Genomic DNA, 27,646 nt, shown 5'->3' with positions numbered 1-27,646 from the left:
CCCAGCTGTCTCCCCCTCCCTCCCTCTCCCCCTCCCCTCTCTCCTCAGCGGTGTGGATCTGTAGTGCAGCACCAGCTGTCTCCCCCTCCCTCCCTCTCCCCCTCCCCTCTCTCCTCAGCGGTGTGGATCTGTAGTACATCCCCAGCTGTCTCCCCCTCCCCTCTCTCCTCAGCGGTGTGGATCTGTAGTACAGCCCCAGCTGTCTCCCCCTCCCTCCCTCTCCCCCTCCCCTCTCTCCTCAGCGGTGTGGATCTGTAGTACATCCCCAGCTGTCTCCCCCTCCCTCCCTCTCCCCCTCCCCTCTCTCCTCAGCGGTGTGGATCTGTAGTACAGCCCCAACTGTCTCTGTGAAGAATCTGCTCATGGTCCCAACAGGCTTGTTATTGTTGAGAGTTATGTGTGAAGAATCACAATTAAAATGTCCAGTTTAAGGATCCAATTCATTCATATGTGTAATGGTCTCATTTAATCAGCACTCTGCTGTCATGAATGTCTTTCTTTTTACGAGTTCAAGATTGCCGAGGTAAACAATTGAGCAGTAAATCACACAACACCGTTATATCTTTTATACATTTTATCAAGAAAGATAGAAAATAGATGCGCTACAAAAACAGAACAGAAGATTCATATCAAAATAGCAGAAATCAGTTCACTGAGTTTAGCAATGAATAATATTCAGGGAGCATCTCAGCTTCAGTGTAAATATTGATTACATGGAAAATAATGCATTCATCTATTGTCTAGAAAGTCTTTTATCATTATTTATTTATTAGCAGACGCCCTTATCCAGGGAGACTTACAGCTGTTACAAAATATCACAGTACAAAATTAGAGGGGGGAGGGAGGAGAGAGGGAGAGGGAGGAGAAAGGAGAGAGGGAGAGTAGAGGGCAGGGAGGAGAGAGGGAGAGTAGAGAGGATGGAGGAGAGAGGGAGAGGAGAGAGGATGGAGGAGTGAGGGAGAGTAGAGAGGGCAGGGTGGAGAGAGTGAGAGTAGAGAAGGCAGGGTGGAGAGAGGGAGAGTAGAGAGGATGGAGGAGAGGGAGAGTAGAGAGGATGGAGGAGAGAGGGAGAGTAGAGAAGGCAGGGAGGAGAGAGGGAGAGTAGAGAGGATGGAGGAGAGAGGGAGAGTAGAGAGGATGGAGGAGAGAGGGAGAGTAGAGAAGGCAGGGTGGAGAGAGGGAGAGTAGAGAGGATGGAGGAGAGAGGGAGAGTAGAGAAGGCAGGGTGGAGAGAGGGAGAGTAGAGAGGAAGGAGGAGAGAGGGAGAGTAGAGAGGATGGAGGAGAGAGGGAGAGTAGAGAAGGCAGGGTGGAGAGAGGGAGAGTAGAGAGGATGGAGGAGAGAGGGAGAGTAGAGAAGGCAGGGTGGAGAGAGGGAGAGTAGAGAGGATGGAGGAGAGAGGGAGAGTAGAGAAGGCAGGGTGGAGAGAGGGAGAGTAGAGAGGATGGAGGAGAGAGGGAGAGTAGAGAGGGCAGGGTGAAGAGAGGGAGAGTAGAGAGGATGGAGGAGAGGGGGAGAGTAGAGAGGATGGAGGAGAGAGGGAGAGTAGAGAGGGTGGAGGAGAGAGGGAGAGTAGAGAAGGCAGGGTGGAGAGAGGGAGAGTAGAGAGGATGGAGGAGAGAGGGAGAGTAGAGAGGGCAGGGTGAAGAGAGGGAGAGTAGAGAGGATGGAGAAGAGGGGGAGAGTAGAGAGGATGGAGGAGAGGGGGATAGTAGAGAGGATGGAGGAGAGAGGGAGAGTAGAGAGGGCAGGGTGGAGAGGGAGAGTAGAGAGGATAGAGGAGAGAGGGAGAGTAGAGAGGATGGAGGAGAGAGGGAGAGTGGGAAAGGGAGGGGATTAGCATATCAGAGGGAAGGGAGAGAGAAAGAGGAGGGGAGAGCCATAGAGGAGGCAGAGAGGAGAAGGGGAGAGGAGAGAAAGAGGGATCTGGAGATGGAGAGGTGGAGGGGAAAGAGAGAGGGAGACAGGAAGGGAGAGTAGGAAAGGGGGTGTAGAGAAATAAAGAGGAGGGGCTCAGGGTAAGAGGGTGGAAGAGAGGATTTCTTCTCATCAGCCCAGAAGAGTGCAGAGAGAGTGTCAGTGAAAGTGAAGAGGAGATTGTCTGAGCTGTTTGAATAGTTTCGTGGTTCAGACAGCAATGTGTGTTTAATCTGCAGTGCTGACAGGGTCAGGGTCAGGGGACTCCAGCACAAGGTCTGTGTAACTGTAAGTATAGAAGAGTGGATAGAGTTTCTCATTGGGCTTGAACTCCATGTCAGAGAAAGTGTAGATGTGAGATCTGGTCTCCACATTGTAAAAGGAGAGCTGCCCTTCCTCATAATCCAGATACACCCCCAGATTCTGGGGCCTCAGGCTCTGGGGGAGGGGGGTCTGGGGGTCAGTGAGAGCAGTGAACTCATCTTCATCTTCATCCCACTGCACAGTCCAGTAACCCTGCTGGGGAGTCATGCTGATCTTCCCCTTCCTCTTGGCAGACTCTCTGCTGACTCCTAATCTCCAGTCTGTATTCCCCCCCACCTGCACCTGCCAGTAGCGTCTCCCCGAGGTGAAGCTCTCCCTGCCCAGCACACAGGGCCACCAATCAAATCTCTCTGGAGTGTCAGGGAGATCCTGCCCTGTCCATCCCCGTCTCACTCGTTTCTCCTCATCAGACAGGGTGAGCCGGGGGTGTGCTATATCAGGGTCCAGAGTCACATCAACTGGGGAGCAGAGAGGAGACATCATCATCATCATCATCATCATTATTATTATTATTATTATTATTATTATTATTATTATTATTATTATTATTATTATTATTATTATTATTATTATTTACACAAAGAATCGCAGTTGGAATTGTAGCAGTTTTTCGAATTTTGAACTGTAGCAGTGTTCTGTTGTCATGGAAACCGCAGTGAACGCAATGAGCCGCGAGATACGCGATCCTGAAGAGGGGAGAAGAACAACACAAACTGAAAGTGTGAGAGAAAACCCTGACGGAGGCTCTTCCGTGACCGGCGAGTGAACAAGATCTGGAGCCCAAACATCTCAGCCTTTTCAGACTAGCACACCCGAGCCGAGCCGAGCCGAGCCGAGCCGGACCCGAGCCGAGCCCCCCCAGCGTGGGTGTGTTCACACTGCAGCTCAAAGAAGAAGCTGCCTGTGGAACGTGACGTCAGATTCCACGGACACGCGCGCACAGAGGAGTGCTGTGGATTTGTTTTGAGAATGGATCCCGAGGTCGGACTGTCCGAAACGATAAAGTCTACCAAAAGATTTCACAGGAATACACAAATATGGGTTTGTGTTTCACATGCTGCTGACTGCAAATACAAACCGAATAATTTCATTTCATATTATTAAAGTTAGATTAACTACTACTAATAATAACTTTAAAAAGTTACAGATAGTATTTAAAAATGTCAGTAAACACGTCAGAAAAATAGATTTAAAGCAGGCCTATTAAAAACAAAATCTAAACGAAACATTAAAGAGATTTTTCTGTACAGCTTGTTTTTATACATGCAATGTTAATAGATGGGATTTTTTTAAATGACCGAATTGAATGTGATTTTCAGATACTTTGCACATTTCCAATATACGGAGCTTATTTCTTTATTGATTTATTTTCTGTTAAGGTCTGGTTTATAAAGTAACCACAAAATAATCTGCGCGATTACTGATCACTTTATTCATTAGAAAACATGATAATGCTTTATATTACGTGGCATAAATTAATATTAAACTGATATTAAATGAATGTTAAATTGCATATTGAATTTACGTTCAATTATTCCTTGTTACTTTCCATTGACATTCAAGTCAGATTAACTGTATTTTCAATAAGGGGAAATTATTACATGTTTTCAACACTAACAAAACGTGATATAAATGGCCGTGACGTGCCATTACATTTTCAATCGATATTTGGGTAACATTTAGCAAGAAACCAGCTATTGCACATTTATTAAATATTAATTTAACATTCATTTAATATCAATTGCATATCTATTTAATATTAATTTATGCCACACAATATATAGCGTTGCTGATAAATACATGGAACCCAATTAATGAAGCAGCAGCAGACCTTGCAGTTCACACACTGTAAGGTTTGATTTGTCTCTGTTTGAAATGATCCCTGTCAGCGTTAAACAATTTAAAGGAGAAATACTTTCCAGAAGACAAGTCTCTGAATTCAACACATCGGCGCCGGTCGCTGCAGGTCTGACTTTTTTATTGTTATGATCTTTTATTTATTTTTAATCCTGTTTTATTATTTTTATTTTTTCACAGCACTGTTTCGCGCTGCAGTTTAGTCTCATATTTCTCAATCCCTGTGAAATCTTTTGGTAGACTCTATCGTTTCAGGCAGTACGAGTTAACCGCGCCCCCAGCCTTGCTCAGCACAGAGCCAGTGCCAGATATCTCGCGAGGCCAGAGTTTCACGGTTCCGGTTCGGCTCGACAAAATGACCCGTGTGAAACTAGCCGTACCGCGAGGGCTCGGCTCGGCTCTGGTGTGCTCGTGTGAAAAGGCTGTTAGAGAGCCCTGCAGCTACTGAACCAAACCAGCCTGGGGAGCCCCCGACACATCGCCATGCATACCGGCACCAATGCCCTGGGCCAGCACGGAGACGTGGCCAAAGCAGTGAGGAAGGTGTCAGAGAGAGCCACGCAGGAGTTCACACTCCAGAGTTGTCATTTCCACAGAGCAGACACCCCCCCCCCACACATCACCAGTAATATCAATGCTGAGATCGTCCGGGGCTGTGCTCTGATGCCCAGTGTCCACCTGGCACACCCCCCCACACTGAGCCCCTGGCAGCTGTACGACAGAGTGCACCTCAACCAGGAAGGCGTCCGGGTCTTTGATAAATCCCTCAAGGATACAGCCAGCCCCCCCCCCCCAGCGCAGCATACAACCAGACAACGTTGCAGACTATTTTTAACGTCTGTATTACAAGACAAAAAGTACTCCTCACACAGACTGCTATTACAGCAGTCACTTTGAACAATACGATCCCAGTGTTCACACAGAGAAGATTTATGGTAGTGAAACCATGGGTATAGCAGTAATATAGAATTGATCAAGTTCAAAACTGAAAGTTATGAAACATGCCCTTCTGTTTGCTTTGGAGCGTCCCACACTGCACTAAAACAACAAAACTATTTTTAAAGTTAACAATACTATTTTTCAATACCATTAGATAAAACAATACTCAATCCAATGAAGACGAACGAAAACCAAATGGAAAGAGTAGAAGCCTGTAGGTTTATGGTTTTGTGTTGTTCACCTTGCCCGCGGTGTGAATAAGTTCATTTAAATTAACTGAATTACATTTTTTTAAAACGGTAAAAACGGAAATCAGAAAAAAGGGAATCAGAACAAAATAACACCAGTTCCCTAGGGCCCTAGTGTTAGTACTGTACATTATTTCAGTAAAGTGAATAGCCTGTGTGATTCCATAGGGCCCTAGTGTTAGTATTGTACATTATTTCAGTAAAGTGAATAGCCTGTGTGATTCCATAGGGCCCTAGTGTTAGTACTGTACATTATTTCAGTAAAGTGAATAGCCTGTGTGATTCCATAGGGCCCTAGTGTTAGTATTGTACATTATTTCAGTAAAGTGAATAGCCTGTGTGATTCCATAGGGCCCTAGTGTTAGTATTGTACATTATTTCAGTAAAGTGAATAGCCTGTGTGATTCCATAGGGCCCTAGTGTTAGTCCTGTACATTATTTCAGTAAAGTGAATAGCCTGTGTGATTCCATAGGGCCCTAGTGTTAGTACTGTACATTATTTCAGTAAAGTGAATAGCCTGTGTGATTCCATAGGGCCCTAGTGTTAGTGCTGTACATTATTTCAGTAAAGTGAATAGCCTGTGTGATTCCATAGGGCCCTAGTGTTAGTATTGTACATTATTTCAGTAAAGTGAATAGCCTGTGTGATTCCATAGGGCCCTAGTGTTAGTCCTGTACATTATTTCAGTAAAGTGAATAGCCTGTGTGATTCCATAGGGTCCTTGTGTTAGTACTGTACATTATTTCAGTAAAGTGAATAGCCTGTGTGATTCCATAGGGCCCTAGTGTTAGTCCTGTACATTATTTCAGTAAAGTGAATAGCCTGTGTGATTCCATAGGGCCCTAGTGTTAGTACTGCACATTATTTCAGTAAAGTGAATAGCCTGTGTGATTCCATAGGGCCCTAGTGTTAGTGCTGTACATTATTTCAGTAAAGTGAATAGCCTGTGTGATTCCATAGGGCCCTAGTGTTAGTACTGTACATTATTTCAGTAAAGTGAATAGCCTGTGTGATTCCATAGGGCCCTAGTGTTAGTACTGTACATTATTTCAGTAAAGTGAATAGCTTGTGTGATTAAGGCACCTCACGGCTCCATTCACGCCACAGTAAAACACTGGAACACACTGGAAAAGAAAAACATGCAGCTACTGTTTATTTATTTATAAAAAGAACGGTGAATAAGATGCCTGTTACAAAGTGCGCACACCTTTTTATCTGTCCATATTTTATTGTGTGTGTTCAACAGGACATCTGCAATTACAGAACAGCTTTTAATTATTCAAGCGAGCTGAACCGAGAAGCCGTGAAAGAGAGGGACGCTGGGAAATGAAGTCTTTATTTTTTCATGTGAATGCGCAGGCACCGCTGTGAAGGGGAGGGACGCTGGGAAATGAAGTCTTTATTTTTTCATGTGAATGCTCATGCGCCGCTGTGAAGGGGAGGGACGCTGGGAAATGAAGTCTTTATTTTTTCATGTGAATGCTCATGCGCCGCTGTGAAGGGGAGGGACGCTGGGAAATGAAGTCTTTATTTTTTCATGTGAATGCTCATGCGCCGCTGTGAAGGGGAGGGACGCTGGGAAATGAAGTATTTATTTTTTCATGTGAATGCGCAAGCGCCATTGTGAAGGGGAGGGACGCTGGGAAATGAAGTCTTTATTTTTTCATGTGAATGCTCATGCGCCGTTGTGAAGGGGAGGGACGCTGGGAACGAGTATTGTATCAAACAACGGCTTCGATTTTTAATGAAAATACATAAAGTTATTTGGTTCTGGACATGTTTTGTTTCCTGCCAACAATATACAAGTGAATTAAACAAAAAATGTGGTCTTGTCACCGTGTTTTAAGTTTAATTTAAATAGAGTTGTTTTTTTAATGTTTTTTCGATGTTACACACACGCTTTTTATGGAGCTTCTGCAGAAATGGTACGTTGTAAAATCGAGTAGGAATGTTTTTTCATGCTATTAAAATAGATTACATTTTAGTGCAAACGTACAGTCCTCTTTATGCTTTTATGTTTACCATTAGTACGCACTTTGAATAACAAACCGAGGTTAAAATACGACTTAAAATAGTGGAAGCAAAATATAAAAATATGAAATGAGTGAAACATTAAATTTATGGCCGTTTAAACGATTAACAATGGGTTTAAACGTGTAGTCAATTAAAGTAAGTAGATTTACAGCCCTACAAACTACAATGAGGAATATTTTCATACCCTCCACACAGAGATCAGCCATTTCCAGACCCAGGCAAATGTGCTGCTCTGTGGGGATTTCAACACCAGAACAGGAACAGAGCCTGACTTTAGAAGCACACAAGGTAACAGCCATGTATTTGGACAAACCCCTCTGTACCTCACACCTACCTCAATCCACAGAAACAACCCTGATTGTATTGTGAACACAAATGGTAGGCAGTTAGTGCATCTCTTTCAAGCCTGGGGTCTGTACATCATTAATGGCAGTATCAGAGGGGACTCTTTAGGTAGATTCACATACTGCTCAGCTCTTGGGACTAGCGTAGTTGATTACGCCATCACTGACCTGGACCCCTCCTTTATTAATGCATTCACTGTCAGGCCACAAACACCTCTGTCAGACCACAGTCAAATTACTGTGTTCCTACAAAGAACAGCATAGCCCAGTAACACACTAATACAGCCATGCAAGCTGTACCATCTGAACCATACTTATAAATGAGCTCCAAACGGCACAGAGGAATTCGATAAAGCAACTGGCTCTCCTGAAATCACTAACCTTACTGACACCTTCCAAATCACACAGTGCCAGCTTAATGTGAGAGGAGTAAATCTGGCAGTTAAACACATGAATGAAATATTAGAACAAACAGCAAGCAAGGCAAATCTCAAAAAATGAACAAGTAAAAAACAATCAGGAGCACAAACCCAAAGAAAAATGGTTTGATGATGAATGTGAAACAATAAGGAAAAAACTAAGACAAGAATCAAATCAAAAACATCATCAGCCACACAAGCCAGATTTACACCTCAGGTACTGCGAGACCCTAAAGCAACACAAACACACCCTGAAACAGAACAAAGAGAAACACATGAACACAACCCTCACAGACACGGAGGAATCTATTAACCAAAATCAGTTCTGGGAATGTGGAATAATATGAACTCCACACAGAAACAAGAACTGACAATACAAAATGAAAATCTTTACAAAGAAACCCTACAAGAGGATTTTACAACAGAGCAAAATTTAATTCAGGAAAAACTTAAATCATTAGAACTATCTATTAAAGACAACCAGAATCCACTGGACTTCCCAATCTCCCCACAGGAGCTAGCAGAGAAGCTCCAGGGACTCAAACCCAGGAAAGCCTGTGACCCGACAGCATCAGCACCGAGATGCTCAAACACAGCAGCCCTGAGCTGTAGGAGGCCCTGCTTAAATTATTCAACCTGGTACTACAGGAAGGCTGCTTCCCTGACATCTGGAACCAAGGGCTTATATCCCCAATTTACGAAAGTGGAGACAAATTCAACCCCAACAACTACCGAGGCATCTGTGTGAGCAGCAACCTGGGGAAGGTATTCTGCAGTATCATCAATACCCGAATACTGGCCTTCCTTACCGAACACAGTGTCCTGAGTAAGAGTCAGATTGGATTTCTACCAAATTACCAATGACCATATTTACACCCTCCACACCCTAATCAACAAACATGTACAACAACAAAATAAAGGAAACATTTTCTCTTGTTTTACAGACTTTAAAAAAGCATTTGATTCCATTTGGCATGAAGGTTTAAATGATAAAAATTCTACAACGTGGTGTAGGGGGTAAAATGTACGACAGAATAAAGTCAATGTACTCAGAAAACAAGTGCGGAATAAAAATTGGCAACAAAAGAACAGAATTCTTCACACAGGGTCGTGGAGTGAGACAGGGCTGCAGTCTGAGTCCAACACTGTTCAATATTTACATCAGTGAATTAGCAAACATGAAAAAGACCAGAATTATGATCTTAAAAAGGGCAGATCTCAGAGAAGCAGGTCCCACTTCACTCTACACAACACCACCCTAGAACACACCACACAATATACATACCTAGGCCTGACCATCAGTGCGTCAGGGAGCTTTAACCTGGCAGTGAATGCACTAAAAGAAAAAAGCCTGCAGAGCTTTTTATGCCATCAAAAGGAGGCTTTATAAAATAAATCTACCTGTCAGAATCTGGCAAGAGTTATCCATCCCATTGTGCTATATGGAAGTGAGGTATGGAGTCCAGTCAGTCAACAAGATTATATAAAATGGGATAAACATCCAGTAGAAACCCTGCATGCTGAATTCTGCAAAAACATATTACAGGTAGAGCAGAAAACACCAAACCATGCATGCAGGGCTGAATTAGGCCGCTACCCACTGCTCACCTGCATGCAAAAAAGAGCACTACAATTCTGGATGCATCTAAACAGAAGAGAGCCAGACTCCCTCCAGTACAAGGCCCTTCTAACCCAAGAGCTCAGCCCAGAAAAGAGTCTCCTCATCCAGCTGGTCCTGAAGCTCACTACACTAACCCACACTAACACTAACCAGCTTCAGGACAGCTCTGCTACAGCACTGCCAATCAGAGTCAACCAAACTGTAACACAAATCAAAAACACCTATCTGGAACATTGGGACAAAGAAACAAAAACCCCAAATAAACTGGATTGCTATCGAGCCCTAAAAAGAGACTTTACTCTGGAGGGGATCTCTTCACTGTCAGAGATACAAAGCAGAGGCAGATCCTGACCAAGTACAGGCTCAGTGACCACAGCCTGGCCATTGAAAAAGGCCGACACAGGCAGACCTGGCTACCCAGAGAGAACAGGCTCTGTGGTCACTGTGAGACAGGAGAGATCGACACAGAGATGCACTTTCTCCTACACTGTGAGAAATACAACCAAACAAGGGACACATTCCTTAAAAAATGACTATTTCCCTCCCACACTTCCCACAATTGACTGACCCAGATAAACTGGCAGTCCTCCTGGGAGCGGGACACACAGCCCCACTGGCTGCCCAGTATGTGTGCGCCTGTCACAGCCTGAGGGACACACAGTGAACACTCTGCACAGGGGGAGGCACTGCTAGGGAGGGAGGGGGGTGTGGCAATGTGCCCCGCCCCTGTGTGTATTTGTGTGTTGTGTGTTAATGTTGGTGTATTGTAGTTGGTACACAGGATATAATGTGGGTAATGAGCACGAGTGTTTAAAATGTATAATTGTATTTAGGCACGAGGATTGCACTTCACTTCACGTGCATTTAAAGTACTTAATATGTGAGCACGAGGTTGCACATAATTAATTCACGTGCTGGGATTCAAGTGAATAATTAATTATTATTTGAATCCTGGCACAACAGTATATATAGATGCACGTTTCACTCACTCGGGGTTGTGTGTTCGTGAGTGGAGAACGGGTGTGGAGAGGAGAATAAAAAAAGTACGAAAATAAATAATTGCTCCGAGTGCTGGAAGCACCAGCAGCGTACCCGTTTAGTGTTCGTCCACCGTCTGTCTGTCTGTCTGTCTTGTTCATCTATTTACGTTTTTCTGTTTTGTTCAACCTTTTTATTTACAATAAACCGGTGCAAGCAAGCGCATTTACCATTTCATCTGTCCTGTCTGTGTTATTCATCTCCTGGTTCTGATGTCAGCACTCAGCCAGACTGTCACAGGGGGTTATTCAGTATTCAGTGTTTCAATGTTTAATTCAGTGTCTGTGTCTTGTTCTATTTACTATTTGCATTTAAATAGATGTTCATAATGTTTATAAATGCTGTAGTTTCATGTTTATTATAATTCTTATTGTTACTGTTATTATTAACTGTTATTGTACTGTGTAAATGCTTTGGCAATACTGCCAATGTTAGTCATGTCAATAAAGCACCTTTGAATTTGAATAGAGGGAGGAGGAGAGAGGGAGGGAGAGAGAGGAGAGAGAGCAAGGGAGGGGAGAGGGGGAGAGGGAAAGAGGAGAGTGAGGAAGGGAGGGAGAGGAGAGAGGGAGATGGAGGGAGGGGAGAGAGGAGAGGAAAAGAGGAGAGGGAGGAGAGGAGAGGAGAGGGGGAGAGGGAGGGAGGGGAGAAAAGGAGAGAGAAGAGGGAGAGAGGAGTGTATGACAGACAGGAGAAGAGGGAGGGAGGGAGGGGAGAGGAGAGAGGGAGGGTATGAGGGAGGGGCAGATGCACATATACATAATTAGGGCTTTTGGATTTCTGTTTTTCACCCCGACTTCTCATCTCCTTAAGAATTTAAGCAATTCGTGCTTCAAATCACAACTGTACAACTGATTGAATTTACGTTTTTTTTCTACTAAATGGGCTTTTAAATCGTAAGTCTTACTTTTTCATTGCAAAGAAGAAGCGACTCCTCTTTATTAATGTCAATACAGTCACGCACAGCGATTGTAATAAAGTGAGTCCAGCATAAAATACTGTATTGTTCATTCTAGCTTTAATAAAGAGGAGTCTCTTATTAACATGTCGCGATCTCGTTTGCACGTCCTGCTTGTAATGAAAATGAAGGCTTGGCTGATTGAAAAGCCCATTTAGTTGTTTCACAGAATGAATCAAGTTTACTATGAACACGTTTCTCAGTTGTGATTGAGAGACACAAACTGCTTCACAGGGATCCGATGAATTCTTAAAGCAGAGTAGAAAAGTCGGGTAAAACACTGACAATCAGAAGCCCAGCCTCGACTATACACTGGGATATGCATCCCCACTGAGGAGAAGAGGAGAGGAGAGGAGAGAAGGATAGAGGGAGGGGTACACTCATGAGAGGAGAGGTGCAGACAGGCTCCAGATTGTGACACTCTTAATAATGTGTAGAAAGAATGTCTGTACCAAGTTTCATCACAATCAGATCAGCAGTTCTCTAGATGCATGTCAAAGTGTAACATATGGAGCCCTGCAGTGTCTACATGTGATCTTCACTTCACAGTGAGTTCACAATCTGGGGCATTATAACTAAACACAGGGTTCATACACTTTTTCCAACATCAAAATTCCATTCTTTTTCCAGACTTCCATTTGCTTGTCCTAGGCTTGTGTTTTAGTTTCTACTAGTTTTTAGTTAGTTATCCACATAGACGGGCAGCCGCAGAGCATATCTTTTTGATCCAGAGCAGAAGTTGCTCCTGGTTTTCTATAAGTATTTGTTAGAATCTGGAGCTGCATATCTAGCAAGAGACAATGCAGGTTTGCAAAAGAGAAGTAAGATACAATATAAGAAATGTCCAATATTTGAGAACTATGTTGCATTATTTACAAAGAGAATATAAAAAGTTGTATACTGCAAGTATACTTGTGCCAAAATAGGATAGTATAATGGTACCAATAGTATACTAAAACCAGACACAAGATTAATTGCAGTATAGTACTTTTCTGTAAGGGATGATATTGGATTCTGATCCAAACTTCTTTATATCCTCTGTTAAATGTTGAACACTATGGGAGGTGAAAAACAACAGAAATGAAATGACAAATGTGCGAGTGTGGTATATTAAACATACAAGTCAAACACTGAATACAGCACACCCTCGCTAGAACAACCCTGTTTGGATCCAAAGCCTTTTGTTCGCTATAGTAAAAGGACAACCCAAAAAGAACAAGCTGCTGGAGTAAGTTAAGGAAGTCACCCTGGGTAAAGGCATTAGCTAAATTATTAATAATATTAGTACTGTTTTTATTCTTTGATTTTCTTTATTACAGTATTTGTCACTACTACCATAAAAAAGCACATCAAAGTTTCAGTTTTGTTTCATTTGCAAATGTTCATTTAAATCTTGGTTCCTTATTAAAAAAACACGTCAATGTTTTTGTTTTTTTTGCCGTGCCGGTTGCATAGAGCTGTACGAGCCAACATGAGCATCAGTTTGAGTTTTTAAAATCACTATTTAATCGTATAATGAAGGCCAGATACAGCGAGGATGTAAACAGTATATCTACACTCGGCTGACGGTGTGGACCCGAGACTGCTGCTGCACCACACATTTAAAATAAAATTACCGGTACATGTTATTAATCACATTAAAAGAAATGAAAAAAGCGATGTTAACATGCTACGTTTATACACACCATAGCGGCTACAGTCAGTTTAATCTGAGTCAGTGATAATAACTATTGTATTCGAGTTTTAATAAAGTTAACAACAAGATAACAAAATGTGAATGTTGGTGAGCAGAGTACAGTAGCTTGTAATTAAAGTGTGTAGCTTAAAAAAAACCCATAGCCTTCAATATAAATACTTATATTTTGGCTGTTGTAGTGTCCACTGGAGCAGACCGAGTCACGTAACATATACCAGCGCGCTGACTGGATATATATATATATATATATATATATATATATATATATATATATATATATATATATATATATATATACAGTACTGTGCAAAAGTTTTAGGCAGGTGTGAAAAAATGCTGTAAAGAATGCTTTCAAAAATAGACATGTTAATAGTTTATATTTATCAATTAACAAAATGCAAACTGAGTGAACCGAGTGATCGAATCAATATTTGGTATGACCACCCTTTGCCTTCAAAACAGCATCAATTCTTCTAGGTACACTTGCACACAGTTTTTGAAGGAACTCGGCAGGTAGGTTGGCCCAAACATCTTGGAGAACTAACCACAGTTCATCTGTGGATTTAGGCAGCCTCAGTTGCTTCTCTCTCTTCATGTAATCCCAGACAGACTCGATGATGCTGAGATCAGGGCTCTGTGGGGACCATACCATCACTTCCAGGACTCCTTGTTCTTTACGCTGAAGATAGTTCTTAATGACTTTCGCTGTATGTTTGGGGTCGTTGTCATGCTGCAGAATAAATTTGGGGCCAATCAGATGCCTCCCTGATGGTATTGCATGATGGATAAGTATCTGCCTGTACTTCTCAGCATTGAGGAGACCATTAATTCTGACCAAATCCCCAACTCCATTTGCAGAAATGCAGCCCCAAACTTGCAAGGAACCTCCACCATGCTTCACTGTTGCCTGCAGACACTCATTCGTGTACCGCTCTCCAGCCCTTCGGCAAACAAACTGCCTTCTGCTACAGCCAAATATTTCAAATTTTGACTCGTCAGTCCAGAGCACCTGCTGCCATTTTTCTGCACCCCAGTTCCTGTGTTTTCATGCATAGTTGAGTCGCTTGGCCTTGTTTCCACGTCGGAGGTATGGCTTTTTGGCCGCAAGTCTTCCATGAAGGCCACTTCTGACCAGACTTCTCCGGACAGTAGATGGGTGTACCAGGGTCCCACTGTTTTCTGCCAATTCTGAGCTGATGGCACTGCTGGACATCTTCCGATTACGAAGGGAAGTAAGCATGATGTGTCTTTCATCTGCTGCAGTAAGTTTCCTTGGCCGACCACTGCATCTACGGTCCTCAATGTTGCCCGTTTCTTTGTGTTTCTTCAAAAGAGCTTGGACAGCAGATCTGGAAACCCCTGTCTGCCTTGAAATTCCTGCCTGGGAGAGACCTGGCTGATACAGTATAAATACCTTGTGTCTTGTTGCTGTGCTCAGTCTTGCCATGGTGTATGACTTTTGACAGTAAACTGTCTTCAGCAACCTCACCTTGTTAGCTGAGTTTGGCTGTTTCTCACCCAGTTTTATTCCTCCTACACAGCTGTTTCTGTTTCAGTTAATGATTGTGTTTCAACCTACATATTGAATTGATGATCATTAGCACCTGTTTGGTATAATTGTTTAATCATACACCTGACTATATGCCTACAAAATCCCTGACTTTGTGCAAGTGTACCTAGAAGAATTGATGCTGTTTTGAAGGCAAAGGGTGGTCACACCAAATATGGATTTGATTTAGATTTTTCTTCTGTTCACTCGCTTTGCATTTAGTTAATTGATAAATATAATCTATTAACATGTCTATTTTTGAAAGCATTCTTACTTTACAGCATTTTTTCACACCTGCCTAAAACTTTTGCACAGTACTGTATATATATATATATATATATATATATATATATATATATATATATGTATCCGATGCGGGCAGGTCATTTAGATTACTTACACCTCCGTCCATCTCCGTCCGGAAAACATTTTCAAAACAGGACACAAAATAAAAAAGTATAGAATAACAATATCTCAGATGTCTGTTCAGTATCTTGTCTCAATCGTCATCTCCTGCCCTGCAGCTGCACGCAATCAAACACACACACTGACACTGACACACACACACACACACACACACACTGACACACACACACACACACTGACACACATAGACACACACACACTGACACACACACACGCACGGACACACACACACGGACACACACACACGCACGGACACACACACACAATGACACACAGAGACACACACACACTGACACACACACACTGACACACAGACACACACTGACACACACATTGACACACACTGACACAGACACACACACTGACACACAGAGACACACACACTGACACACACTGACACAGACACACACACTGACACACAGAGACACACACACTGACACAGACACACACACTGACACACAGAGACACACACACTGACACACACTCACTGACACACACACACTGACACAGAGACACTGACACACAGAGACACAGACACTCACACACACACAGACACACACACACACAGCGCGGGGCAGCAGTGTGGAGTAGTGGTTAGGGCTCTGGACTCTTGACCGGGGGGTCGTGGGTTCAATCCCAGGTGGGGGACACTGATGTTCTACCCTTGAGCAAGGTACTTTACCTAGATTGCTCCAGTAAAAACCCAACTGTATAAATGGGTAATACTATGTAAATATATGTGTTACCTTTGGGAGGCACACGAGGCTGGCATTAGCTGAGCTGGGAGTGCACAGAGGTTTAAATGGGGCATAGTGTAAATATAGATGCAAACACAGTGAGTGAGACGGGGCTCCTCGCTATTCTTTTACCCTCCACTGTGAAAGGAATCCATTGAAGAGACACATACCTGCTGAGCTGAGGATCCACTTCAATTCTAGAACACAGAAATAAAGAGAGCATTATTTTACAATCACTCCTCCTGTACTTTCTACAGTTCAGAAGATGTGCAGCACACACTAACCGGCAGGGCTGTGCTGGGGTGAGTCAGGCTGTGGATTTAAACACACTCTACATACCTGATTTAGGGACCTCACGGCTCATAGACTCTGTCAAAGAAGAGAGCTGGATTACATTCTGAACAGTTAGGTGTAAAATCATCTATTGAATAACTTTGAATAACAGATCACACTGTGTATTAAACAGCTAGTCTAACTGTGACTGATATGAGATATCCTTGAGCAGGTCCAGTAGAGAAATGGTCTGCATGGACACATGGAGTAGTGCACTGGACTCGACAGAAGGATAGAAAGCTAACACAGGCACACAGACACATAGGATAGAAAGCTAACACAGACACACAGACAGATAGAAGGATAGAAAGCTAACACTGGCACACAGACAGATAGAAGGATAGAAAGCTAACACAGACACACAGACAGATAGAAGGATAGAAAGCTAACACAGACACACAGACAGACAGAAGGATAGAAAGCTAACACAGACACACAGACAGATAGATGGATAGAAAGCTAACACAGGCACACAGACAGATAGAAGGATAGAAAGCTAACACAGACACACAGACAGATAGAAGGATAGAAAGCTAACACAGACACACAGACAGATAGAAGGATAGAAAGCTAACACAGGCACACAGACAGATAGAAGGACAGAAAGCTAACACAGGCACACAGACAGATAGAAGGATAGAAAGCTAACACAGACACACAGACAGATAGAAGGATAGAAACCTTTGTGGTAATTCTGAAAATAAAAACCAATTCTTACCAAGTTCCTTACGAAGGCACTTAGCAGCTAAAAAAATGAATCAGACAGAACAGTGTGTGGTTATTTCAGCTCCAGTACAGATTAAAATGAATCAGACAGAACAGTGTGTGGTTATTTCAGCTCCAGTACAGATTAAAATGAATCAGACAGAACAGTGTGTGGTTATTTCAGCTCCAGTACAGATTAAAATGAATCAGACAGAACAGTGTGTGGTTATTTCAGCTCCAGTACAGATTAAAATGAATCAGACAGAACAGTGTGTGGTTATTTCAGGTCCAGTACAGATTAAAATGAATCAGACAGATCAGTGTGTGGTTATTTCAGCTCCAGTACAAATTAAAATGAATCAGACAGAACAGTGTGTGGTTATTTCAGGTCCAGTACAGATTAAAATGTATCAGACAGAACAGTGTGTGGTTATTTCAGGTTCAGTACAGATTAAAATGTATCAGACAGAACAGTGTGTGGTTATTTCAGCTCCAGTACAGATTAAAATGAATCAGACAGAACAGTGTGTGGTTATTTCAGCTCCAGTACAGATTAAAATGAATCAGACAGAACAGTGTGTGGTTATTTCAGCTCCAGTACAGATTAAAATGAATCAGACTGAACAGTGTGTGGTTATTTCAGCTCCAGTACAGATTAAAATGAATCAGACAGAACAGTGTGTGGTTATTTCAGCTCCAGTACAGATTAAAATGAATCAGACAGAACAGTGTGTGGTTATTTCAGCTCCAGTACAGATTAAAATGAATCAGACAGAACAGTGTGTGGTTATTTCAGCTCCAGTACAGACTAAAATGAATCAGACAGAACAGTGTGTGGTTATTTCAGCTCCAGTACAGATTCAAATGAATCAGACAGAACAGTGTGTGGTTATTTCAGCTCCAGTACAGATTAAAATGAATCAGACAGAACAGTGTGCGGTTATTTCAGCTCCAGTACAGATTAAAATGAATCAGACAGAACAGTGTGCGGTTATTTCAGCTCCAGTACAGATTAAAATGAATCAGACAGAACAGCGTGTGGTTATTTCAGCTCCAGTACAGATTCAAATGAATCAGACAGAACAGTGTGTGGTTATTTCAGGTCCAGTACAGATTCAAATGAATCAGACAGAACAGTGTGTGGTTATTTCAGCTCCAGTACAGATTAAATTGCAGTATGAAAAACACACCCAGTTAAATGAACAGAATGTCCATGTGAAAATGAATCTGCTATCTGTGAAGTATATGAAACATACAAACTAAAATTGTTACAATTTTCAACATCCCTCCATAAGGAAATATTTATATTCTTAAGCCTTTGTGTCCAAAAAAAACCCCAACTTTTTAATATTTAAATTTGAATAGATTAATTTATTTAACCATGAGATTTAATTTATGAATTTATTTAATCAGGTCTCGTTTACAAGAGGGTCCTGGAAACAATAAAATAACAATTGCAACGTATAAAAACAATTATATTTATTATTATTTACTTATTATTTATAATGATTTCTAATGAGCTGAATTTCCGGTCCAGGGATGTCTTTATTTATGGGTGTGGTAGTTTAAGATACTGCTGCAGAAACCTGGAATGGGTTTTCAGCATCTCTTCATTAAGTGCTTTACTTACCCATAGGCTCAAGCTTTCTCTCCATGGCTAGAAGAAAAACAGAACAGTCCATATTATTGTAAACCTGTTTGACATGTTTAAAATGCACAGAGCTATATGAAATGCCTCATGATAACGATAAAGTTCATACCATCCATTCTTCTCCATTGGATCACCAGCAGAGGAATGGCTCCAATACTGAGAGCTAAAGTCAAGAAGAAAGCCACCATCCATCCAGAGACTCCTGGGAAAAAATCACCTGGAAAACAACACAGCAGCTCAACACACTGGAACACACACACCCCTCCCAACACTGACCACACCCCTCATAGTGAGCATTCCACACACCCCTCTCAACACTGACCACACCCCCTCATAGTGAGCATTCCACATACCCCTCCCAACACTGACCACACCCCTCCCAACACTGAGCCACACCCCTCATAGTGAGCATTCCACACACCCCTCCCAACACTGATCACACCCCTCATAGTGAGCATTCCACACACCCCTTCCAACACTGACCACACCCCTCATAGTGAGCATTCCACACCCCCCCAACACTGACCACACCCCTCATAGTGAGCATTCCACACACCCCTCCCAACACTGAGCCACACATCCCTCCCAACACTGACCCACACCCCTCATAGTGAGCATTCCACACACCCCTCCCAACACTGACCACACCCCTCATAGTGAGCATTCCACACACCCCTCCCAATACTGACCACACCCCTCATAGTGAGCATTCCACACACCCCTCCCAACACTGAACCACACCCCTCATAGTGAGCATTCCACACACCCCTCCCAACACTGACCACACCCCTCATAGTGAGCATTCCACACACCCCTCCCAACACTGAACCACACCCCTCATAGTAAGCATTCCACACACCTCTCCCAACACTGACCACACCCCTCATAGTGAGCATTCCACACACCCCTCCCAACACTGACCACACCTCTCATAGTGAGCATTCCACACACCCCTCCCAACACTGACCACACCCCTCATAGTGAGCATTCCACACACCCCTCCCAACACTGACCACACCCCTCATAGTGAGCATTCCACACACCCCTTCCAACACAGATCACACCCCCTCATAGTGAGCATTCCACACACCCCTCCCAACACTGAACCACACCCCCTCATAGTGAGCATTCCACACACCCCTCCCAACACTGACCACACCCCTCATAGTGAGCATTCCACACACCCCTCCCAACACTGACCACACCTCTCATAGTGAGCATTCCACACACCTCTCCCAACACTGACCACAACCCTCATAGTGAGCATTCCACACACCCCTCCCAACACTGACCACACCTCTCAGAGTGAGCATTCCACACACCTCTCCCAACACTGACCACACCCCTCATAGTGAGCATTCCACACACCCCTCCCAACACTGACCACACCCCTCATAGTGAGCATTCCACACACCCCTCCCAACACTGAGCCACACCCCTCATAGTGAGCATTCCACACACCCCTCCCAACACTGACCACACCCCTCATAGTGAGCATTCCACACACCCCTCCCAACACTGAGACACACCCCTCATAGTGAGCATTCCACTCACCCCTCCCAACACTGAGCCACACCCCTCATAGTGAGCATTCCACACACCCCTCCCAACACTGACCACACCCCTCATAGTGAGCATTCCACACACCCCTCCCAACACTGAGACACACCCCTCATAGTGAGCATTCCACTCACCCCTCCCAACACTGAGCCACACCCCCTCATAGTGAGCATTCCACACACCCCTCCCAACACTGAGCCACACCCCCCCAAACACCGCAGACATTAAAAATAGAGGACTGCACAACACCACCCCCAAATGTGTTCGATTCAGATATTGACTGGTCCACTAGTTCATGTGTTTGATTCAGATATTGACTGTTCCTCTAGTTCATGTGTTTGATTCAGATATTGACTGGCCCATCATGATGACTGTAATCTATGGTCAGTGTCAGTCAGGCTCAATCCACAAACATGTGATACTCACTGGATATGTGGAGTTTGGATTCCCAGTCTGGTTTTGGTATTTTACTTCTAACCAGACAGGAGAACACGTGGGACTGCTGTTTGATTTTGATGTAGCTGCTGACACTGCGGAGCCCCTGACTGACTCTCAGCAGTGTTGTGTTGGACAGTGATGTCACATCGTTTCCATCCCTGTCTCTCCAGATCACTTCAGGTTCAGGGTCCCACCCCTCTGATCTGCACACCAGCCGGGACTGCTCTCCTTGTGTAGAGTCCATAGAGATTGAGGGCTGGGTCCCCAGTGCTGTCAGGGAATAGAGACAGTGAGACACACACAGATAGACTGTCAGGGAATAGAGACAGTGAGACACACACAGATAGACACACCAGCCAGGTCTCCTTGTGTTATATGTAGGGCCCTACCCATTTCACAGCTGTGAAAAACGTGACAGGGCCCGTGAAATTCATTCTGCACCGGACTGGTCTGTTTTGTGGACTTTTATTAAGGTGACCAGATGTCCCGTTTTGGATGGGAGGTCCCACTTTTGGAACACTGGTCCCAGTGTCCTCAGAACCTTTCTTGGGATGCTCATTTCGTCCCGTTTGTTTTTCCCAGACCATCGTCGCGCCGGTAACAGAATATTGTATTTGCATGCAGGCTGCTGTGCTACTACCATATCTAACTTATTACAGCACAATGACACTTGATGTGACTGAAGGGAAGGCTGAACGACCAGCAGCATTAAAAAGCGTCAGCACAGCGCCGTGCAAATCTGGAGAATTACTGAACAGTCACCGTTCATATTTGCAACCAATCACAGAATTGTAGGCGGGTTTATTCATGTTGCTAAAATGAAGTGGCGGCTATCCTCGTCTGAATCATCACTCTCACTGCGTGACCAGGTTACACTACAGTAGTCAAACAATAACGGCAAATGTCAGGGCTCGAATGACTGGGGGGCTGGGGGTGGGGTCAATCCCTTTAAGTTTCTAATAGTAGCTTTATTTCCAAATGTTATTTTTAACATGTTTAAAGCTGACAGATATCACTGAAACATGTTAATTGTATGATGTCATTTCCTGCCTTGTCTATGCAGTTTTTCAGTACCAATCAATGATAATGAGAAAGCATCTCCTGACAATCTGAAAACTCCCCTGCACATTTTACACAGGCTAATGCTTATGCTTATATTAAGGAAGATTAAATAGTATTTGTTTCATAAGTAAAGAAGTGACAACATTTCAATTGATCAGATAAGGAGTATGATTTCATCTTATTAACCCTGAGTCTCTGCATTCACTTTCAATATGATATTAAAACAAACATTGCCAAAGTTAAAATTAAAAACCCTGGAGCTTCCCCACAGCTTGGAGGTTGGAAGTTATTCACAGTGTTTCCATACTGTCCCAGTCTAAGGACTGAAAAATCTGGTCACCTTAACTTTCACCCTGCACTAAAATCCAATTAAGTGATATGTACTGTTACAGGTTCCTGATGAGCTCGTTTTCAATTTAAAAAAGAAAGCTCATCATGAACTGGACAGGATTTATTGATTGACACTTGACAACAGTCAATAACTGGGCTCTACTCGCTGATTGGTAGACATGGGCATCCGGGGCGGGTTTAGTATGACCTCAATGGATCTATCGTCTCTAGAGTCAAATTAGACCCACATTTCTAAATGAGTGTCCAAAGCAAATCAAAAAGTGCTCCAGTCATTACTGCAGCGGATCACGGACAATCATTTGGAAGCCAAATATATACCAAGCAGCAGAAAAATACATAAAAAACAAATCCAGTCCTGTGAGGATCCCAGCTCCCCTGTATTATATTATGAGTTACTGTGTCAGTGCTGACATATCCAGTCCTGTGAGGATCCCAGCTCCCCTGTATTATATTATGAGTTACTGTGTCAGTGCTGACATATCCAGTCCTGTGAGGATCCCAGCTCCCCTGTATTATATTATGAGTTACTGTGTCAGTGCTGACATAGTCCTGTGAGGATCCCAGCTCCCCTGTATTATATTATGAGTTACTGTGTCAGTGCTGACATATCCAGTCCTGTGAGGATCCCAGCTCCCCTGTATTATATTATGAGTTACTGTGTCAGTGCTGACATATCCAGTCCTGTGAGGATCCCAGCTCCCCTGTATTATATTATGAGTTACTGTGTCAGTGCTGACATATCCAGTCCTGTGTGGATCCCAGCTCCCCTGTATTATATTATGAGTTACTGTGTCAGTGCTGACATATCCAGTCCTGTGAGGATCCCAGCTCCCCTGTATTATATTATGAGTTACTGTGTCAGTGCTGACATATCCAGTCCTGTGAGGATCCCAGCTCCCCTGTATTATATTAAGAGTTACTGTGTCAGTGCTGACATATCCAGTCCTGTGAGGATCCCAGCTCCCCTGTATTATATTATGCCCTGTGAAGGGGCTCTAGGGGAGGCGGTCGTATGTACTGTATGCACGTCACACTTCACAGATTGCTCTATATATCCAGAGAACTGCTCAATCGATTGGAGTGAAACTTGGTACAGTAGACCCCCGTTAACCTGTGCAGATTGGGACTGATTTGAGCCAGAATGAGTGAAAAACACAGATTAGCTGAAATTGAGTTTACTGTTTGGGAAATCCCTGCACTAGAAATTGAAAACTCGAAAAATGCAATAATACAAATAAAATATAACGTCCCAACAACGGTCAAAATATATCCTGTACATAATCAGCGTTGTTCAGAGGCAGAGAGAGCTGGTTTAAAAAAGTCACTGATCTGTATTCAGGCTGCCAGGCTAAGAGAGTCTAAGTCTGCTTGCTGCTCGCTTGTCACTGGTTTCAGTAACTACAATACAGTACCATTGGCTTGCACTGCTGTACTCAATTTAATTAAATAAAATTAAATTGACTGTCCGCTTCCATACAGATCCGCTGATTTCCGCACAGATCAGATGATTTCTGCACTAGTACATTTTGATAATGTACTGTATTAAACCACATGGATTATCAAAACACGAATTATTGAAACATGGATTAACGGGCGTCTGCTGTATTAACATTATTAAGTAAAAGTTATTGAGAATATCAGATTGTGAGGGTATAGGGAGAGCCTGTGTTTCTGTTCAGCATTCTGTCTGCATGTCACACTGACATGTTTGTAACTTGGTGTGACAGAGAAAGAATGATTCTTAGCATTAGATCTCCCTCCTGACCTGTGATGGCGCTGTGTAAAGGGAACAGAGTACCCTGGACTGGATGGCCAGGAGGATTGGAGGAGTGGTTGCAATCGTTAACCAAGGGGTCATGAGGGACGGTGTAAAAAAGGGGACGTAGTGAGGTGATCTGTTCCTTGTGATGGTTATGCTAAGAACTGAAAGGACCAGTATTGTGATACTAACTGTGAGTGTTTTGTTTGTTTGTCTGTCTATCTAAAAACGTACTGTTTGTCTTGTTTGTTAGACTAGACAGTAAAATTAAACGGTTTCGTCCAGCTTTTACGTGGCTATGTTTTTTTCTTTAGGGAATATTGCATTTAAAATAACAACAGTTGAAAAAATAATAACAGCCAACTCTTCCTCGTTAATTACTGGACACATTATGACCTGACCAAAAAAAGTGTCACCTCAGTTGTCAAAAATTAAATAAAATAAATACAATTCTAAACTTGTAGACACGGGACAAAAAAAAAAAAACGTTGTCAAAACCAAAAAAAACTACTTCACCTTGTAGATGGAAAGAAATGTAAAATAACCTGTCACCTCAGTTATCATAAAAAAATTAAACTTGGGAACCTTGTTGCACAAGCAATTGCTCAGGTGTGGACACAACAATTGCTCGCAACTGAGTTGTGCAATTTCGTGCACAACTAATCACTCAGGTGTGGACCTGGCTTTACTGACCTGCGACTATCACTTCAGTCTGTCCTTCTTCATTCCAGCTTCCATCATCAGCTAAGCAGGTATAGACGCCTCTATCAGAGGGCCGGAGGTCTCTCAGATGCAGAGAGATATCACCTCTCTCCAGCGCAGAGGGACGGAGAGCAGTGCGGCCTTGGTAATCTCTGTCCTGTCTTCCTGGCTGATCATTTTGGTTCATATATAAATGGACAGGCGTGTTGAATATCTCCCTGTACCACCTCACTTCCATGTCCACAGCACTGAGTCTGGATGAAATGTGACAGGGCAGGATGACATCATTACCAGGTTCAGCAATGACAGGATGATCAGAGCCAACGACACGCCATGCATCTGAGAAAGAAAAGACAAGGTAAAACAATTGCAAAACAGTACTCTAATATCAGTGCTCTAATATCATTGCTCTGATATCTCTGCTTCAGTTTACAATTGAAGATCAGATTAATTTATTAGATTGGTTCTTCCCAGAGTGTCTCTTGTTTTTGGGTGCAATTCATTTCAGTTTGCAGCTGCTTATGACTGGAATGAATTTCAAATCAAATTACAGAGTTTTGTTTCGGAGGATGTTTTTAATCGGAATCTGAATTCACTATTGTCTGATGCAGGTGTATGTACTTGTTAATGTGTTATTTATTTTTATATTTGTATAGATTTTTTTCTATGTTTCCTTTGTACTGCTGTGATGTTTGTCTCTTGAACAGATTGTCATTGTAAAATGATAATTTGTTCTCAATATTCTTATCTGATAAAATAGAGGTTAAATGAAAATTAGAAATAGTTAATAGCTATTAGCTAAGTTCTGTGAGTCCATACATCGATGCAAGCAGCTATATACAGAACCCTAGAAATAAGAGGGTGCATCTCAATGGATCAGTTTCATTTCTACAGTCCCTCTCACCTCTCTGTGTAGAAACAGCTGGTAGCAAACTCAAGACAATGAGACAGGTCCTCCCCAGGAATCTCATCTTCATTCTCCTAGAAAATAACAATAAAGATCTCTTAGTTAAAGCTGTGTGACACAAACAAACCAAACACAATCTGCAATCAGATGATTAATATCAATGATCACATTCATTGGGGTGGTTCTTATGTGAATGTTCAGCTGCCTTCAAAACTGCTTTGGTTAAGCCTTTACTCAAAATATCCAACTTAGATTGTATTTTTAGACCAGCTTCTAACTTGCCATTCTTATCTAAGGTTCTTGGGAGAAGGTAGTACTCAATCAACTACGATTTCTGGATTGTAGCAATGTTCTTGAGAAGGTAGTAGCCGATCCACTCAACAGATTTCTGGATTGTAGCAATGTTCTTGAGAAGGTAGTAGCTGATCCACTCAACAGATTTCTGGATTGTAGCAATGTTCTTGAGAAGGTAGTAGCCGATCCACTCAACAGATTTCTGGATTGTAGCAATGTTCTTGAGAAGGTAGTAGCTGATCCACTCAACAGATTTCTGGATTGTAGCAATGTTCTTGAGAAGGTAGTAGCCGATCCACTCAACAGATTTCTGGATTGTAGCAATGTTCTTGAGAAGGTAGTAGCTGATCCACTCAACAGATTTCTGGATTGTAGCAATGTTCTTGAGAAGGTAGTAGCCGATCCACTCAACAGATTTCTGGATTGTAGCAATGTTCTTGAGAAGTTCAGTCAGGGTTTCGATCTGCTCGTAGTACAGAGGCTGCCCTTGTCACAGTGGTGAATGACTTACTGATGAGTGCAGACTCTAACTCTATATCCATTGTGGTTCTGTTACACCTCAGTGATACTGTGGATCAGGACATTTTAATTGAGCATCTTAAAAGCTGGGCTGGCCTGACTGGAACTGTTCTAAACTGGTTTAAGTCGTATCTAACAGACAGTACTGTGTTTCTTTAGGGGAGTCTGTATCAGGATCATCTGCTATTACTTGTGGTGTCCCCCAGAGCTCTATTTTTGGTCCCATATTATTTTCTTTATAATATATGGACAGACCTAAATAATACTACTGTGCATCACACACAGACATTCTTGCAATGCCCCTGAACGGAAAGTGATAATCAGACTCAAATCCATATGTTACAAAAAATACTGGCTGGTTCAGTGTGTGTTAGCAGAGGTAAAAAGAATAATGTCTGGTTCAGTGTGTATTAACACAGGTAATACCATCTCGAGCTCCACTGTCCCCAGAACCTCTCAATGGTATTACTCCCTGGTAATACACACTGAACCAGCCAGCATTCTATTACACATTGAACCAGCCAGTATTCTATTACACACTGAACCAGCCAGTATTCTATTACACACTGAACCATCCAGTATTCTATTACACACTGAACCATCCAGTATTCTATTACACACTGAACCAGCCAGCATTCTATTACACATTGAACCAGCCAGTATTCTATTACACACTGAACCAGCCAGTATTCTATTACACACTGAACCAGCCAGTATTCTATTACACACTGAACCAGCCAGTATTCTATTACACACTGAACCAGCCAGTATTCTATTACACACTGAACCAGCCAGCATTCTATTACACATTGAACCAGCCAGTATTCTATTACACACTGAACCAGCCAGTATTCTATTACACACTGAACCAGCCAGCATTCTATTACACATTGAACCAGCCAGTATTCTATTACACACTGAACCAGCCAGTATTCTATTACACACTGAACCATCCAGTATTCTATTACACACTGAACCAGCCAGTATTATATTACACACTGAACCAGCCAGTATTATATTACACCCTGAACCAGCCAGTATTCTATTACACACTGAACCAGCCAGTATTGTACTGCTGTGTGTGTCTATGAAACCTGGTGACACCGCTGCTATTTCAACCTTACTAGTAAGGCTGAACTCAGAAGCTGGATGTCTCAAAGTGTCTTGCTATTGAGCTCCAGTTATGTCCAATACATTATCCTCCATCAAGTAAGGAGACTTAGGGTTTGTATTGGGGAATACTACCCTGGGAAAAAA

At 42.8% G+C, this 27,646-nt stretch overlaps 1 protein-coding gene across 1 annotated transcript; it reads right to left on the bottom strand.

Moving 5' to 3' along the window:
• Window positions 1-556: 556 nt before the first annotated feature.
• LOC117965881 (butyrophilin subfamily 1 member A1-like) lies at window positions 557-25,758 on the bottom strand. Its single transcript, XM_059014587.1, has 9 exons — window positions 25,574-25,758; window positions 24,661-25,008; window positions 20,784-21,065; window positions 18,907-19,014; window positions 18,777-18,803; window positions 17,160-17,186; window positions 16,448-16,477; window positions 16,279-16,305; window positions 557-2,699 (listed from the first exon to the last, which is right to left on the bottom strand). Exons 1-9 carry the CDS (start codon window positions 25,644-25,646, stop codon window positions 2,146-2,148), a joined length of 1,476 nt encoding a protein of 491 aa, XP_058870570.1. The 5' UTR covers window positions 25,647-25,758; the 3' UTR covers window positions 557-2,145.
• Window positions 25,759-27,646: the final 1,888 nt, after the last annotated feature.

Source organism: Acipenser ruthenus, chromosome 48, assembly GCF_902713425.1.
Source record: "Acipenser ruthenus chromosome 48, fAciRut3.2 maternal haplotype, whole genome shotgun sequence".
Lineage (NCBI taxonomy): Eukaryota > Metazoa > Chordata > Actinopteri > Acipenseriformes > Acipenseridae > Acipenser > Acipenser ruthenus.
Note: the sequence above shows the minus strand (reverse complement) of the source record. Positions and strands in the feature narration are given on the sequence as shown.

Bases quoted from the DNA above. Each gene is read 5' to 3' on its own strand.
- LOC117965881 (XM_059014587.1), bottom strand. From the start codon at position 25,646: ATGAAGATGAGATTCCTGGGGAGGACCTGTCTCATTGTCTTGAGTTTG. The intron at 19,015-20,783 runs GTGAGTATCACA...GTTGTTTTCCAG, and splicing joins ATCCAAACTCCACATATCCA to GTGATTTTTTCCCAGGAGTC. The intron at 16,306-16,447 runs GTATGTAGAGTG...TCTGTGTTCTAG, and splicing joins CCGTGAGGTCCCTAAATCAG to AATTGAAGTGGATCCTCAGC.